Raw genomic sequence first — 18014 nt, forward strand, 5'->3', positions numbered from 1 at the left:
AACATAATGTCAGAGTTTTACTGTAAATTAAAGTTTACATTTCTTTAAGATAAGAATATTTTACCATAAACCGAAAAATTTCATAAAAGAAATTTTAGTCCAAGTACTGTGAATAACAGGTATTTATTTTCAGCAGATTTGTAGAAATAAAATCCATTTACATATTCGCAATGTCATAAAGAACAATGTCACAATACAATATAATGTGCTATAAAACAACAAAACCATAGAACACATTTCCTACATCAGAAGAACTTTTATTCCATTCGTCAAACAAAATCAGTGGGATCCATCTTGTGGAAGCTGAACTGTAAAGAATAAGACAGACAATGTGGGAGGTCATGAGATGGTCAGGAAGTTATCTACATTTTCAAATCGACAGGAAGTTGACAAATTAAGCTGAAGTGACAATGTTCACATGCATAAAATCTTTGTCATAAAGCAGCATTAAGTTGATAATTTGTTTAAAAAAAATCAATTGGACTGAAGTGATAACAGAAGCTGCATAAAGAATGAGCAGGACTGGCTTCACTTCAGGTTTTTGGATTGTTTATGGCAAAAGCAGTCAGTCAGTCTTCAGTAATTCAAAAGATTGCGTCCTACAAATGTCCCCAAGGGGACGATGAAGTACAACAATCTTTTTAGTCATTTTGTTGGTGCTGACGGATTACTGCAAAGGTGTGCCTAATAAACTGAAAACTGCATAGTATAAAAATACACCACACTTAAACGACTACACACTTATATATTTCTGTGATTTATTAAGAGATGCAGCGACATCCACTTTTTACCACGGACACAGAAAAGATGCAGGCTACTCTAAAGGGCTATTGTGTAGGAATCACATGGCATTTATAAATAATTATTAAAATCAGATTAAAAAGGCTAAAGTAAAGTCAGAGCATGCAAGATAGGAAGAAAAGACAACAAAATAATAAACATTTACATTTGGTAAAATACTTACCTAGTTGGAAGTCCTCCATTCAAATTCAGCAAGTCGTTGGAAGAAGGTGGTGATCTGGGAGTTCACACTGACTACTTTCCTCATGACAAGACATTTGGTACCAACATCTGGATTGATCCTCACAAAGAATCTTTTAACAGAAATAAAATATATTAATTGTAATTTTTAATGAAGACGTACAATACAGCAATCAGCTATGGTTCTTCATCATCAGTCAAACTGTCATTAAATTTAATTCATAAATGGCTTGGTGTAGAGTACTTGCTGTTGTATCATCTCCAGCGTGGTGGATGCTGACTCCTGATACTCCAGATTGAAGACATAATATGACCCAAAAAAGACAGCAAGGACGCTGGCAAAGTCATGTAGTTGCTCAGGCTCGAAAAATACCTTCTCCTCCATACTGACCATCCACCGGGTTGCAGACATCAAGCTATTTCCTAAAATAGACAAACCCTTGTCAGGCTAACGCTAGTGAGTAAAAGTACAGACTACCATAACAATTACATACATCGCTACAAAAAAATTATAGTGATAGAAAATATTCCTCTTACCAAGCATGATTACCCTTGGTGTAGTGGGTAAGGTCATTTCCATTTCAACAGACATCTTGGTGGAAGATACCTTTAAAACATAAAAGGAATACTCTCTTAAATATGAATTATTGGTAGTAATTCATATTTAAAGGGCCAGTTCACCCAGATTACAACAGGTTTTTGAGAACCTCATCCCGGAGACTAGACTAGACTTTACCCCTACATCCTGCTACCACTCTGAAACAGCGGATGTGAATGACAGTTTGTGGGGCTAAATGCATTTTTTAAAGCATTACATTCCACAAGTGTTCAGTCTGACTTCTGCAATGGCGGTGACTCCTGTGCATGTGGGACCTGAATGCAGAAAATGTTCTGAAGGAAGCAGGACATTGCTGTATTCCACATGCAAACCGATAATTAGCTGTGTGTTGATGTTTCTTCACATGACTACAAAATTCTGTAAATTCTGAAGTACAAATGCTGCAGAATTTACACCTGTACATAGTTGCACCTGTTAGTACTGACTTAACTTTAAATTTACAGGAGCATGGTTTAAACATGTGAACAGTCCTTATGTGTAACCAGGATTGGAAATTAACTTTTTTGTCCACCTGCCACTGTGGCTGAACCAACTCAAAAAATAACAGAAACTACTTTAATGTTTTTCACCTTTGTCCTCATTTACAGACTCTTATACACTATGTTGGAGATGTAATGGTACTTTAGCAGGCTAACCAGCTGTAGCAAGCTCAAAGTTATAGATTAGGTTAGCTGCTCCTCTACATTTCCAGACTATTTTGTGGCTTCAAATATGTTTGAAGAGCTGTCTTTTTACCTGTTGTCTTGTCTTTTGAAGAGATGAAGCTGTTAGCACTCAACAGGGCAGAACTGCACAGAAACTTGGAGGGAAAAAGCTTGGGAGTTAAAACAAAAAGTCATCTGAAGAAAAGAAAAAAAAAAGAACAATGTTAGAAATTCATCCTTGCTGACCTACGTAGCTAATCTGCACTTTTAACATTTGCAAGATCATGGTTTAAACAAATGAACAGTCATTAGATGTAAAAAAAAAAAAAGAGAGAAGGGGCGAGAGATCAATTATCAGTTAAGCTTATATTGTTCGACAAAGGATGTAACAACAATGCTAACAGACAGTCAGCACTGAGCTCTTCTCAACCCAAAGCCGCCCGAGGAAGATTAAGCGGCAAAAGTCAAGCTAAAACCTTCAACGGTAAAATTAGCACCTTAGCTAACGTTAATTCCTACGGAGCCCTCTAGGGGACATGGGGAATTTTTTTTCTTTTGCGTTACCTCGCAATACTTTTGCGTTACCTCGCAATACTTTTGCGTTCCCTCGCAATACTTTTGCGTTACCTCGCAAAACTTTTGCGTTCCCTCGCAAAACTTTTGCGTTACCTCGCAATACTGTACTGGTCAGTTATGCAGCATAATTGAACACTGTAAGCCTTTCCTATGGTGGGCGCCGTACTTTTTGCTTTAATATAAGGTTATGTGAGGTTTTTCCATGAATGTTAGTATCTTTTTGTGAAATATCTGAAGTTTTATATCTTTCTTTAGGATAGAAAGGCACCACAAACCTACGATATAAACAGAAACCTTCCGTAAGTAGGAAAGAAATAAAAATACATTATAATTTGGACTATTTCTGAGTTATTATCGTGGGTAATAAATCATCTGACAGTTTTGATTGTGTCTCTGTTGTGTTCTAGTCTGAATGGTTTAAAGAGCTGCTTTCAGTTCCATCTTAGCCTTAACAGACATAAACATGCAGTAATAAATCGATTTTCAATCAGTGTTTTGCACCAAACAGTTAATAATAATAAACAAGTTTTCACTGAGGCTCTTTAAGAGCCATATAAATGAAATAAGTAATTATTGATATGACAGGAGCAGCGGCTTTGACACTTAGGTGTGTCGATGTGGGCGTGACGTCACCAGGTATGAATGGAAGGATACTGGCTTTGTGTGTATGAGGAAGCAGGTGAGCGGGGCGGTCAGTCCTTGCAAAGTTTGGAACCTGATCATCAAAATGGAATAAATCGATAATTGTGACAGAATAAAGAAAAGGTTTGGAGTTGATTGATAAACGGACAGATGAGATTCCCCGAGTTAACCCAGTGAGGCCCTTTACCATCATTAGTTTGTCGTGTTTTTAATAATAAAAACTTGTTAACAGTAAAAACTGTTTGGTGCAAAACACTGATTGAAAATCGATTTATTACTGCATGTTTATGTCTGTTAAGGCGAAGATGGAGCGGCACTGAAAGCAGCTCTTTAAACCATTCAGACTAGAACACAACAGAGACACAATCAAAACTGTCAGATGATTTATTACCCGCGATAATAACTCAGAAATAGTCCAAATTATAATGTATTTTTATTTCTTTCCTACTTACGGAAGGTTTCTGTTTATATCGTAGGTTTGTGGTGCCTTTCTATCCTAAAGAAAGATATAAAACTTCAGATATTTCACAAAAAGATACTAACATTCATGGAAAAACCTCACATAACCTTATATTAAAGCAGAAAGTACGGCGCCCACCGTAAGAAAGGCTTGCAGTGTTCAATTATGCTGCATAACTGACCAGTACAGTATTGCGAGGGAACGCAAAAGGTTTTGCGAGGGAACGCAAAAGTTTTGCGAGGTAATGCAAAAGTTTTGCGAGGTAACGCAAAAGTATTGCGAGGGAACGCAAAAGAAAAAAAATTCCCCATGTCCCCTAGAGGGCTCCGTAAATTCCGAACCAGCTCAAAAAATAACACCATCATATTTTCCTTTCTTTCACCTCATTTACAGACACGTAACTTATAAGGTTGCAATATGCCAGTTATATAAAACACCAGAGTTAGTAACGTAAAGGTAACCAGGCTAACCAGCACAAACCAGCTCATGCTATAATGCTAAGTTATAGCATTGTAGCATGATGCTATAAGCTACGTTAACTCCATCTAAAATGTACATTTCCAGACTAGGTTTTGGCTTCAAACAGTTTTCTAAGAAGTGTTTTTTTACCTGTCTTGAAGAGCTGAAGCAGTGTGAGCCCACAGCACGGAGACAGAGCTGCACTTGGAGAGAAAAAGCTGGTTGGAAGCGAAGCCACGCTTGATGACGTAGCTAGATAAACTGCATGTTAATGTTAGCTAGGATGTGAAAAAAACAAAAGTACATTCTCTCTTTCTGCCTTAAAAATATGTTAACCACTAAAGGAGTAAAAATACAGAAACAGGGAACCACGATGAAGCAGCTATGATGACCGTTGGAAATCAAATATAATTCTTACTGTATATTATAAGTACAGTACCACTACTGTAATGTGTAAACAGTAAATTACTGCAAATTCAAAACATACAGTAAGTTACTGTAATACTATGTACTATACCCATAATGCAATGCAAATTACAGTAACTACTTGTAAAGATGTCTTATGGTAGTGTAACAGAGTTACAAATGTGTTTCTTTGTTAAATTATTATTTCTTATTCATTTTATATTGAGAATTTGTGAATTTTATCTTATTCAGTTATTTTTATTTATTTTGTTGTTTTTGCCTGCGGGGGTCGCCCTTCTGCTCTCCGCCTCGTTTGTGTTTCCTGGGCTTCCGTAGTTTATTCCAGCCCTCTTAGCTCCTCTGCCCCCCTTTTCCGTCAGAGCGTTGTTCTGCGCTGCTGTGGGTAAGTCAGAGGAAAGTTAGCTGCTGAGATATGGTTGTTTTTCTGTATGGATGTTGTTCATGTTGAGGTCTTTACCATATGTTGTTTATTATTGTTTGTTAGTGTGTTATTTTGCAGTTTTGACCGTCATTGTGGGTTTTTTTTATTAAACAGTTTTATTATAATTTCCTTTTTATTTTGGCGCGAACGACCAGCACAGCTCGGTTGAACATTGTTTTTATTTCCACATTTTTAGAGTCGGAGTGCAGGGAGAAGGAGTTGAGGAGGTTGTTCATTTGTTTTCCCTTCTTCCCCCAGGTATGTGTTTTTATTTTTAATTTATACTTTTTATCTCTGTTTATTTAACTCTGTCCCACTGCATTGTGTTGTTGTGGCCACCAGGTGGCGTTTTTCTCCTCTTGTTTTTAGCTTACGATTTTTGTGAGAAGATTTCTGTTTTTTGTTAACTTTTGTTAAGTCTGAGAGAAAAAAAAATGTTAGCTGAGAGCGTTGTTCCGCTGCTGTGGAGTCGGAGTGCAGGGAGAAGGAGTTGAGGAGGTTGTTAATTTGTTTTCCCTTCTTCCCCCAGAATAAAAAAATAAAATATCTGGTTGAGACCCACCTGAATGACTTCTGAGACTCATTGACGCCACCTGTTACAGTAGTTTTACTGGGCATTTTGTGGTATTTAACTGTAAAAAATACAGCAAAGGCTAACAGTGCAGATCCTCTGTACAAAGCAAAGTGTAGAACAGGAGGCTGTTTTTTACTAGAGTACCTCTGAACAGAATTGGTGACAAAGGGCAACCTGGCGAAGTCCAGCTCTCACTGGAAACATATCCTACTATAGACACTGGTCATACAGGTACCTAACTCCCTGTATGAAAGGTCCTGGTACCCTGATGTCCACAAGAAACATATAAACTGATTAGTCCAACCCCCATGCATAGTCCAGGACCTGGCTGAGAGTGTAGAGGTGGTCCAGTGTTCCATAACCAAGAAATAAAGGTTGTGGTTAGCTATACCAAATCCAACATCTGGTATACATCAATAAAAAGGCATCACACAAACACACCAAATCATTTATTAATTTATTGTTATGGCTCAGAAGACTGCAGCAAGAAAATCAGGGGATACATCAGCAACCATTTTAAGTCCTTCAAATTCCTTCAAATCAAATCAAATTTTATTTGTATAGCACATTTCAGCAGCAAGGCTTTTCAAAGTGCTGTACATCATAACAAACACACACACACCCACCCACACACACACTAAAAACACAAAGTCATGCAACATAGACTCAACAATCAAAACATTACATTAAGTCAAATGCCATCATTAAATTTGTAATTGATTACATTTCAAATCCAACTCTAAACAGGTGGGTTTTTAGTCGAGATTTAAAGGAAGTCAGTGTTCCAGCTGTTTTACAGTTTTCTGGAGGTTTGTTCCAGATTTTTGGTGCATAGAACCTGAATAAACCTCCGTCAGCAAAGTACAGATGAATGGTGCTTCTTCATGCCAGAACCTCCCAACTGGCTCCCACATTGTCTGCCAAGCGACTGACGTGCCCCCTCTACATTTTCATTTTGAAAGCAGGACTTTATGTGTTTGTTCTCAAAACTTGTAATGCTTGTACTCAAAACTTCTCCTCGTGCTCAGACTTAGTCTCTGAATGGACTCTGCTCGATTTTGGAAACGCCTTTTGGCACAGTTGCCTGGCAACCTCTCAGCCAATAGAATGAAAATGTTGTACTGGGTGCATTTGTTTCCTTTTAGCGGGTGTGCCTGTGTGACTACTATCGATTGTAGCAACCTGCACCACCCACTGAGTAGACTGGAGTAGGTTGCTACACTGTCTTACCTTTCACCGTCTTCATTACAGACCCTGATCTAAGCAGAGAAAAAACCTGTTAATCAGTGAGTTTTATAGCAGTTCAGAGGTTGAGTTTTAGACTTTGGAATGAAACACACCTCAGTTGGAGCTGAACTGAAGCAGGAGTCAGGTTGTGGTTGTGAGTCCCTGAGACTCTCAGAGAAAAGTGGAAACCTCCAACTCTGCTGCTTCAAGCTGCTCACACTGGAGGTGAGTTGGACCAAGAACATTCAGAGTCACTTTGAGGGAAGTTAGTAGAGGAGGGAGGGAGCCGTGACTGACTGGACCTTCTGTGTTTTCAGCTTCACTCAGAGACAAAATGGCTTCCACATCAGAGGAGGATCTCTGCTGTCCGATCTGTAAGGACGTCTTTATGGATCCGGTTGTTCTGTCATGTAGCCACAGCTTCTGTAAGGAATGTCTGAAGAGCTGGTGGCAAAAGAAACCAACAAGAGAGTGTGCAGTTTGTAAAAGGAGATCTTCTAAGTGGGAACCACCTTGTAATCTGGCTCTGAAGAACCTTTGTGAGACTTTTTTAGGTCAGAGAGGTCAGAGAGACCAAAATGTTTCAGAAAGTCTCTGCAGTCTGCACTCTGAGAAACTCAAACTCTTCTGTCTGGACCACCTGGAACCAATTTGCTCCATCTGCAGAGATTCAAAAAAACACACCGACCACAGATTCAGGCCCATCGATGAAGCTGCTCAGCAACACAGAGAGAATCTGAAAACATCTCTGGAGCCTTTAAAGAAGAAACTGAAGCTGAAGAAGAAAGTTCAAAAGACGTTTGATCAGACAGCAGAACACCTGAAGGTCCAGGCCCGACACACAGAGAGGCAGATTGTTGAGCAGTTTAAGAAGCTTCATCAGTTTCTAGCAGAGGAAGAGGAGGCCAGGCTGGCTGCACTGAGGGAGGAAGAGGAGCAGAAGAGAGGGATGATGAAGGAGAAGATGGAGGCTCTGAGCAGAGAGATAGCAGCTCTTTCAGACACAGTCAGAGCCACAGAGGAGGAGCTGAGAGCTGAAGACGTCTCATTCCTGCACAACTACAAGGCTGCAGTGGAAAGAGTCCAGCGCTGCCCCCTGCTGGAGGATCCACAGCTGCCCTCAGGAGCTCTGATAGACCAGGCCAAACATCTGGGCAACCTGGCCTTCAACATCTGGAGCAACATGAAGAACATGGTGACCTACACTCCTCTGGTTCTGGACCCAAACACGGCTCATCCAAACCTCCTCCTATCTGAAGATCTGACCAGCGTGAGTTTAGGAGAGATACAGAAGTTTCCTGATAATCCAGAGAGGTTCAAATCTTGGTGGTCTGTTTTGAGCTTTGAGGGTTTTAACTCAGGGAACCACAGCTGGGATGTTGATGTTGGAAACAGTGAATACTGGAATCTTGGTTTGTTAGCAGAATCTGTTCAGAGGAAGGGAGACATAGAGTCTGGATTGTTGTTTATCGAGTTCCATGAAGGTAAATACTTAGCATGTTCTCCACCAGCTCCTCTCACAGGTCTCTCAGTCCGCAAGAAACTCCAGAGGATCCGAGTGAATCTGGACTGGGACAAGGGAAAACTGTCCTTCTCTGATCTGGATACTAACACAAACATACACACCTTCACACACACCTTCACTGATAAGATGTTTCCATGCTTCAGAATTGTAGATAAAGTAAAAATCCTTCCGATAAAGATCTCAGTGAGAAAACAAACCTCTGATCTTCTCAGCATGAAGAATATAAAGTCCAAATGAAACCTTATTGATCAAATCAGACTGATAAACACTGCAGAAGAAAATTCAGAGGTTTTCATGTTTAGTTGAGGAAAATCTCAGCAGATTTAACAGGAACAGACTGAAGCTAATTCTAGAAATTTACTGTAAAACTATATGTAGAAAGTGTCGAAATGTTATTTGAAATATACAAAGTAAGCACATTTGTTCGTTTACTTGTATGTTTCACATACCGTACCGTTTTGCTTTGGAATTTCTGCCACTTGCTACACAATTTGAATTTCTTGGTTTTGATTAGTTCTTTCTCATCTAAGGAACACTCCTATGATTGGCGGGTGTTGTGGTTCATTCATATTGACTTTTAGTTGAGAAATCAGATGTTTCTGTGTTATCAACATACTTTGCATGTGAAACAACAAGAAGCAGGAGAGTCAGAGCAGAGCATATGCCAGAACAGTGCTGAGCAACCAGGTGTGAGATATTAATGCTCAACATCACAAATTATCATTTGTTCACATAGACATACAGGTGCTGGTCAAAAAATTAGAATATCACAAAAAAGTTCATTTAAATCAGTAATTCCATTCAAAAAGAAAAAATTGGTATATTATATTTATTCATTGCATACATACTGATATTTCAAATGTTTATTTCTTTTAATGTTGATGATTATTACTGACAACTAATGAAAACTCCAAATTCAGTATCTCAAAAAATGTTTATATTGTGTAAAGGTTCAATATTGAAGAACCCTGGTGCCACAGACTAATCAGCTAATTAACTCAAAACTGGACTTGTCTCAGTGCAGTTCTGTGTGTTACACAATCATAGGGATGACTGCCGACCTGACAGTTGTCCAAAAGATGACCTTTAACACTTTGCACAAGAGGGCAAGTCACAAACATAATTACTAATAAGCTGGCTGTGCACAGAGCTCTGTGTTCAAGCACATTCATAGAGAGGTGAAGGGGAGGAAAAGATGTGGTAGGAAAAACATGGATAAGCAATCAGAATAACCGCACCCTGGAGGGGATTGTGAAACCAGACCCATTCAAAAGTGTTGGGGAGATTCACAAAGAGTGGACTGCAGCTGGAGTCAGTGCTTCAAGAACCACCACACACAGATATATCTAAGACATGGGTTTCAGCAGTCACATTCCTTTTGTCAAGCCACTCTTGAATAAGAGACGGCATCAGAAGCATCTTGTCTGGACTAAAGACAACTGGATTGCTGCAGAGTTGTCCAAAGTTATGTTATCTGATTAAAGTAAATTTTGCATTTCCTTTGGAAATCAAGGTCCCAGAGTCTGGAGGAAGAGAGAAGAGGCACAGAATCCATGTTGCTTGAGGTCCAGTCAAAGTTTCCACAGTCAGTGATTTTTTGGGGTGTCCTGTCATCTGCTGGTGGTGGTTCACTGTGTTTTCTGAGGTCAAAGGTCAACGCAGCCATCTTCCAGGACGTTTTATGGCACTACCTGGTGCTGACCAACTTTATGGAGATGCAGATTTAATTTTCCAACAGGAATTAGCAACTGCACATAGTGCCAAAGCACCACTATCTGGTTTAAAACCATGGTATTTCTGTTCTTAATTGGCCAGCAAACTCATAGGTGTGACACCCAGGGTATACATTTAAAGAAATCGCCTCCTTTTGGTTCTGGTTGATTAGAGTAGTAAATGAAATTTGCAAGTACACTGTGAAATCTTAAGTTAATGTAATAAATTTGAGTATGTTGTAATAACTTAATCAACAACCAAAGCCTATTTTTTAAACTAGAAGCTCTTAAATAAACAGAAAATACTTGATTAAAACAGATGGCTCCTGCTTTCTTTTTATTTGTTTCTCTGCTCTAACTTTAACAGAAAATATGAAAAGCAGTGATTTTTTCATATATTTAACGTGTCCCTGTATCTTTTACCACTTAACAGATGAGTCAGTCAGTCAGCAGCTCTAGTCCCTCCTGACCCGTCCTCTCTCCTCTCCTAAGAGAAATTAAAGCTGCAGAATGTAACTTTTATAAAAATATATATACGTTTTTGTTTTTTTTTACACATTTGTTAAACTTGTATGACAGTATGGTATAGAAATAATCTGTGAAAAATCTATTTCCTCTGCTTTCTCAAAGTGCTAGAAATAACCAGTCAGTGGCAGGAGAGTTTTAGTGCTGTCAATCACAATCTCATGTGGCTGTTCCCTCCCTCCCCTTGCTCAGTGCTATGCTGTAGCTAGTGTAACCTCAATAATCGTGATCGGGTACTAGCTCAGTTCAAATCAGTTCTGCGTTGTGTGAACAGAGCTTTGGAACTGACGTAACTGCGTATGACGTTTACGTCTTGCGCAGTCGCTCGGCGCCGTTTTTTGAGGCCACAGACCACAACAAACTTTATTCCGGTGTTTTCATTGTGTTACCGACAGCATCGAAGTTGTTTTCAAGTTGGATATTGGATTTTCGCGCTCCGCGGAATAAGGGACGTTTAGCTCAAGGTTGAGCTGATTTATGAACGCTAATTCCGGCCAGCTGTTCTCTAGCGGTCCCTCCTCAAGTGCTCGGACGTTCGGGAACCGTCAATTTCCGAACCAAACACTCCTGTAAATAAATGCCTTGCCTTGTGACCAACTGATACAAAAAAGTGATAATTCATGCTATTACAAGAGGGACACTATCCTCTATTAAAATTTTAAGTCATATTCAATATTTTAAATAATTTTAATATTAAATAATATGTTTTCTTCAATAGCTTCCAAATCGTGTGTCCCATTAACTCAAAATCAGTGTGAAATTGTTCTACTAAACTGTATAGATGAAGTAGGCTACTCATTTTTATTACATTTTGACCCCTGTTTTATTTTTTAACTAATTTTATATTTAAAAAATATATTTTTAAAAATGTTCACAAAATTATTACCTCAGATGATCAACACATTTGTTACCTGTAATGTTAAATTACATAAAATTCTAGGACTGGATCAATTTCATTACATGTTCACTTCTTACCTGAAATATGTTAAATACAACAAATATTTCCTTAAAGTGCGATGATCTATTTCATAACTTTTACTTGTCACCTTTATTGTTTACTCTGAAATGTTTAATTACACATTAAATATTTAAAGATGGGCTCTTTCATCTGGTTTGATTGTTTACATTAAATGTTTACTGCAAAATGTCTGATTATATAAATGTTTACTTTAATCACATAAAATGTTTATTTAAAAATATAATCTTTTATTACATATGTGTTTATTACCTGAAATATTTTAAATATCAAATTTTTTACTTAAAATGTGATTCATTTCATCACCTGTTTACATGCAACTTGAAGAGCTTGAATCAAACGTTTCATGAATGTTTACCACATTAAATTATTAAATGAGAGAAAACAGCCACTTCCAACTGAACACATATTTCAACACCAATGTTTCATGTTCCTCTTCAGAGTGTGCAGCCTTGCCGATGCAGCCTTGCTGAGCTCCTCTCCTGGGGTTTTCTCCTCAGCCTCTCCAACTTGCTCCTCTTCTACAGTCTCAGCTGCTGTGTTTTCATGATTTACCTCTTCTAGGGTAAATCATGAAAACAGTCTCTGTAACTTGTTGATCCATCATGGTTTTGCTGTATCGCCTCTTTAATTGACGCGCATGTCGGTCCGATGTCGTGGCGTTTACTTCACAGTGACCCAGATTCAGTCTGGATTGAGCTGATCCATTTCATACGTCGGTTTGCCTTGAAGAGGACATATCGGAACACACATCGGTATTAATGCTGTACATTTGATAACACTAGTAAAATAGTTTACTTCACAATAATGGAATAACCTCGATGTCCACTGACAAAACTCGGACTATGCTACATAAAAATATAAGCCCGACCTAAACAAGGTTGACCCACTTAAATGAACTCAACGTAACTGAACATGAGTCACCAGGACAAAATCATAGCAAAACATTATGACACAACAGCAACAAAGCGAATTTAGACACTCGCCAGAATGGACATGTCTGGAGCAAACTCGTAGATAACTTGGGATGTTGGAGAACGTAATATCAGGACGTCTCACCACTGATACCCGGGACATTTGTCTCCTTTTCGTTAGCCGCGATAGCTTAGCCTCTTCGTTGTTTACAGGCAGGAAAAGCGAAAGTCCGTTTTCCATCTTTTTACCGTTTTGGTCGTGTGATCGGACATTACGTACAATAACGCAGCAAGTTCAAACCATTGCTAAATAATTTTAAGTGACTTAGATTCAAAAATTCAAAATATCTGTGAGGCAGTCGTTTTCTCGGTTATGTTTATGGCCTCACAATATGGCGCTCATATCCCTATGCCTAGAGCAGTGACGTCACGTTTCAAAGCTCTATAAGGGCCAGGAGACAGGATGAAAGGAAGAGAGAAAGTAGGGAATATGGAAATAATAGGAGAAAATTGAAAAGAACAAGTAGCAATGACAAGATTGCGGCTCAGACATACTGGATTAAATAAAACTTTACATTTGATAGGTAAACATTATTAAGGAAGAATAATTTAAAATTAACTTTGGACAAAACGTTTGGCTCTCTCTTCCTTAATCTTCCGGGTCCTCAGCGGGCGACGTGCAGCCAGAGTGAAAACAACAACACTGCGCGTTGACGTCACAGAATCACAGAGTTTAATCCCATACAACGCATTAATTAACAACAGAACTGCAGAGGGACAGAGATATACATTTTTACCTTGAGACAGGAAAAATAGAGAAAGAAAAAACAAAGAAAAGGCAAAGACGCGTCTTTGGAGATAGCTGATGCAAAAAAGCAAAACAGTGGCAGCTGTCTGAATTATTACTCCTGACACGAAGTCTTATACTAAAGGTGTGTCTTTCCTTGTTAATATATTCAATTAAGGCGTACCTCTGGTTGACCAACTGGAAGCTACCTTGGACACTCAGAGAAACTTAGAAACTCCCCCTAATTTACGCCAAAGATCAAAGGCCATTTGCTCCCTTGGTAAAACAAAAGAGCGAACAGCTGCGTCCTGACCCCCTGTGGTTCTACGGCCATTTTGGGTAAAGAGAAACCTGAGATAAGACCTCACAGATACCTGTGAAATCTGAAGTCTCTCCCATTATCTCTCCTTACATAAATTCTCAGAAGAAACTTACATCCAGTAATTTTGTTCAAAGAAATGTTATCTTTACAAACCCCAGTTTTGCTCCTCTACAGTCAGCACCCCAAAAGATTGAGTCCTGCCAAAAAATAACACATAAAATCAACAGAACAAAATGAGGTATTTTCAAATACATTCATCATTTACTAGATTAGTAGTTTTAAAATGAGATAATACAATCTTCGATAAAAACATGGTATTAATACTTAGAAAAATGTCTTAGAAATTAAATGTTAGTGGTTTCAACCTTCTGTGTTGTATCTAGTTTCACACCATCTCAGATGTTGGTTTCTATAAGGCTTTTGATCTTCTGTGAACTAAACAGGCTTCTCTCCCCCAAGCTCCAGTGATTCTGCCCTGCAGGATATGCTAATTTTATGGCCTCCTGTGCTCTGGCCGCACAGCGGGAGGCCCCATTGAGAGATCTGCATTTGGCCCCTGTTGTCTTAATGCTTGGTGTATTGACTATTTGTCTCAAAAACTTAATTCCAAAATCGAAAAATTCAAATCTCAAAAGTGATCAAAGCAAAATGAAATAAACTCAAACAGTCAATACTGGGCATCATGGGTTCTGGTTTACGCAGTCCAAACAAAAGGTCAAACAGTCAAAATGCAGCTCTTTGTTTACTTTATTCAGTTTTTTGGCTAAAAACAAGTTACAGGCTTCGGATAAACCTACCCTAACTCCTGCACCTGTTCTCACTGATAAAACTGACTGACTGATGACAGACAGGTAAAAACCATAAGACCACCCATCTGCCTCAAGACTCATCTAAACTCTACGTATTTATACTGTGAAACACACCCACTTCCCAAACTGAAATCAATTAACTAATTAAGTGAATTACTAACCAAAAACTTATTTAGAACAAAATAAACATTCTAATTATAAATCAACTACAAAACAAAAAAATAAACTAAATAATCTACATTCTAAACTTTAACTGAAAATAATGGAGAAATAGCTCATACACTCCAGCCCCTAATTGTGCATTAAATCACAATTAAATCTCTAATTAAAGGAGCTATTCTAACAATCTCAATATTGTCCTACATTAATGCAAAGACATAAATTCTTCTTTGTCCTTCATTTCCATAATGACGAACCTGCAAGAGAAAAAAGAAAGAAAGGATAGAGTAGAAAGAATAAGAATGTCTTTAGTCTGCAGATGCCTCCAGGAGCAGACAGAGCTTCGTCACTGGCCTCTCCAACACACTGGTTTTGGTCTGCAGTTGCACTGAACGAACCAGTCCTCCTCCATCAGCTTTGACTGCCAGGACTCTCCCCATCTGCCAACATCCTCGAGGTGCAGTAGCATCTGCGATCAGGACAATGTCTCCAGGAGAGATGTTTCTTTTCTGTCTCATCCATTTTTGTCTTTCATGCAGTTAGGGCAGATACTCAGTGATCCATCTTTTCCAAAAGAGTTCAGCCATATACTGTACTTGCTTCCATCTGCGTTTGAGATACAGGTCTTGTTTCTGAAACAGTCCAGGTGGTAGAACAGGTTGGTTCTTTAACATCAGGATGTGGTTTGGTGTGAGGGCTTCTAAATCGTTTGGATCATCAGTGACCAAAGTGATTGAATGACCATTTTGTCATTCAAAATGGCTTCAGCCTCACAGAAAACAGTTTGCAGAGTTTTATCATCCAAAACCTGCTGTTTTAAAACTGAGGTGAGTACACTCTTGACTGAACGAATCAAACATTCCCAGATGCCACCATGATGTGAAGCTGCAGGTATATTAAAATGCCAATTTATGCCATCTTGGACCAGAGTCTTTTGGATTTTACTCTGATTTAATGCAGCCAGACCTTCTTTTAGCTCTCTATTGGCTCCCACAAAATTTGTGCCATTATCTGATCTGATAGAAGAGACTGGACCACGCCTGCAGATGAATCTTCTGATTGCATTAATGCAAGAATCAGTATCAAGGGTATGAGCCACTTCCAAATAGTTGGGCAAGTAAATAAGACTCCATAACGTTTGAGAAGACTTCTGCCTCTCTTAACATCAATGGGGCCAAAATAATCAACACAAACATCTAAGAATGGAGGTTTGTCTGGTTTTACCCTTTCCTGGGGCAAGTCGGCCATTTTTTGCTCTAGAAGCTTTCCTCTATTTCTTCTGCAGGTGACACAGTCAGACAGGATCTTTCTGGCAGCAGAGTTTGCGCTGATTATCCAGTATTTCCGACGCAGCCTGGACAACATGTGGCTCCTTCCTGCATGACCAAGCAGATGGTGAATGTAACGCAGAAATAACGTTGCCACGTGCATGTTTTTACACAGGATGACTGGATGCTTAATTTCAAATGGCATAGCAGCTTTAAGACGTCCGCCCACTCTGAGGACTCCATTATCGATCACTGGATCGAGTCGATAAAGCTGGCTGTTTTTGGAGACTGTCTTGTTGGCTCTGAGTGCGCTGATCTCTGGCTCAAACCTGTGATGTTGTTCGAAGAGAATAATGAAATGCTCTGCTGCAGTCAAATCTTCAGATGTTAAACACTGAATTTTTAGCATAGTTTTAAACTGCTGCATCTTTTGCAACACCTTTTGCTCTTTAATGTTTGCATCTTCTGCAGACTCATGCATCATGTCAGAAAACTCTTTTCTTTTCTGAGACAGTTGAAGAAGGAGTTCTTTAACACTAGGATTACCAGGATTTTGAGAAATTCCTATCTCTACCAAGAGGGGCCAGATTGGGTATCTTCTTAGAGCTACCGAGAGAGGGCCAAACTGGGTTATTAGCATCCAAATGTGGCCAAACTGACGACTCTGAATGGTCTAATTAGCATCCCTGTAGATGAGCAGGGGGGAGGAGAGCCAAACTCACTACATCAACTTTCACGCTGATTGTCCTTGGAACAGGATAGAAATTTTGAAAATAACTACTTCTGGTGGTTCCCAGATCTGGGAGACTTTGTACATGCAAATTTGCATGCTGCCTTTTGTGCTGTGGAGTATAAATATCTGGACATTCACTCAGCTTTTTAGTTTGCAAGAATCAAGATGGCGAAGAGGACACAGAAGCTGATGAATGCTGAAGAGGCTTTGGAATTACTTATGCAGAATTCATCCTACAACCCTGGTCGACACATCACTGTTGATGAACAGCTTTTCCCCACTAAAACCCGCTGCTGTTTCCTTCAATACATAGCAACAAAACCGGACAAGTTTGGCATCAAGTTTTGGGTGGCTTGCGACTTGAAATCAAAGTACATCTGCAATGTCTTCCCATATCTTGGCAAGGACCCCAGTCGTCCCAGCGGGGAGAGACTGTCCGAGACTGTAGTGATGAGGCTGATGGAACCGTTCATGGACAAGGGCAGAACTGTAACCACGGACAATTTCTTCACATCACTGTCACTTGCGCAACGACTGCGTAGCCGGAAAACCACCATCCTCGGCACAGTCAACAAGTGTCGCAGGGAAATTCCACAATCCACTAAACGTAAGGATCGCACTGAATTCACCACTCAGGTGTTTTCAACCTCTGATGCCACGCTGACTGTGTATGTGCCCAAAAGGAAGAAGGTCGTTTACATTCTCAGCAGCATGCACAGCGTGGTTGAGACTGAGGATACCACCAGAAGAAAGCCAAACACCATCAAACAATATAACAAAGCAAAGTGCGGTGTGGATGTGATGGACAAAATGGTGCGGGAGTACAGCGTGCGTGCAGGAACACAGAGGTGGCCAGTTGCCGTGTTCTACAACATGATTGACATGGCAGCACTGAATGCGCATGTGCTGTATCAGGCATGCACTGGGGTGCAGGAGAGACGGGTGGACTTCCTGGTGGAGCTCGCAAAAGAGTTGGCTAACTCTCATGTGAGTGAGAAGAAGGCGTGCAAGGAGCAACTGCTTTGCCAACAACCTGCCACACCCAGCCCAGGCAAAAGGGCGAAGTGCCAAATCAACCGTCGATGCATTAAAAATAGTACAAATAGGAGATGCGTTGACTGCTTCAAATACGCATGTGGCAAATGCAGCAAGCCCATGAACTGGCAGTGCCAGATGTGTGCAGACAGTGCAGACAGTGCACAGAATGAGGGCTGAAATGCCACTGTTTTTCAGAGATGAAAAAACTGGTAGGGTT

The 18014-nt window shown here is 39.6% G+C and overlaps 2 protein-coding genes and 2 long non-coding RNA genes across 4 annotated transcripts; 3 read left to right on the plus strand and 1 right to left on the minus strand.

The window, feature by feature from the left end:
• Positions 1-104: 104 nt before the first annotated feature.
• LOC114134900 (uncharacterized) lies at positions 105-4951 on the minus strand. The gene is made up of 5 exons (XR_003593491.1): positions 4532-4951; positions 2336-2439; positions 1519-1588; positions 965-1404; positions 105-308 (listed from the first exon to the last, which is right to left on the minus strand). It is a non-coding gene; the product is annotated as an uncharacterized LOC114134900 (long non-coding RNA).
• A 4-nt stretch (positions 4952-4955) lies between these two features.
• LOC114134901 (uncharacterized) lies at positions 4956-5817 on the plus strand. Its single transcript, XR_003593492.1, has 3 exons — positions 4956-5189; positions 5425-5486; positions 5758-5817. It is a non-coding gene; the product is annotated as an uncharacterized LOC114134901 (long non-coding RNA).
• A 1430-nt stretch (positions 5818-7247) lies between these two features.
• LOC114135434 (zinc-binding protein A33-like) lies at positions 7248-8791 on the plus strand. The gene has a single exon (XM_028002737.1). The coding sequence runs from the start codon at positions 7364-7366 to the stop codon at positions 8789-8791; it is 1428 nt and encodes a 475-aa protein (XP_027858538.1). The 5' UTR covers positions 7248-7363.
• Positions 8792-9603: 812 nt separating this feature from the next.
• On the plus strand, positions 9604-17974 carry LOC114135435 (uncharacterized). Its single transcript, XM_028002738.1, has 3 exons — positions 9604-9660; positions 13965-13984; positions 17215-17974. The coding sequence occupies exons 1-3, from the start codon at positions 9604-9606 to the stop codon at positions 17972-17974; spliced, it is 837 nt and encodes a 278-aa protein (XP_027858539.1).
• Positions 17975-18014: the final 40 nt, after the last annotated feature.

This window comes from Xiphophorus couchianus, chromosome 20, assembly GCF_001444195.1.
Source record: "Xiphophorus couchianus chromosome 20, X_couchianus-1.0, whole genome shotgun sequence".
Taxonomy (NCBI): domain Eukaryota; kingdom Metazoa; phylum Chordata; class Actinopteri; order Cyprinodontiformes; family Poeciliidae; genus Xiphophorus; species Xiphophorus couchianus.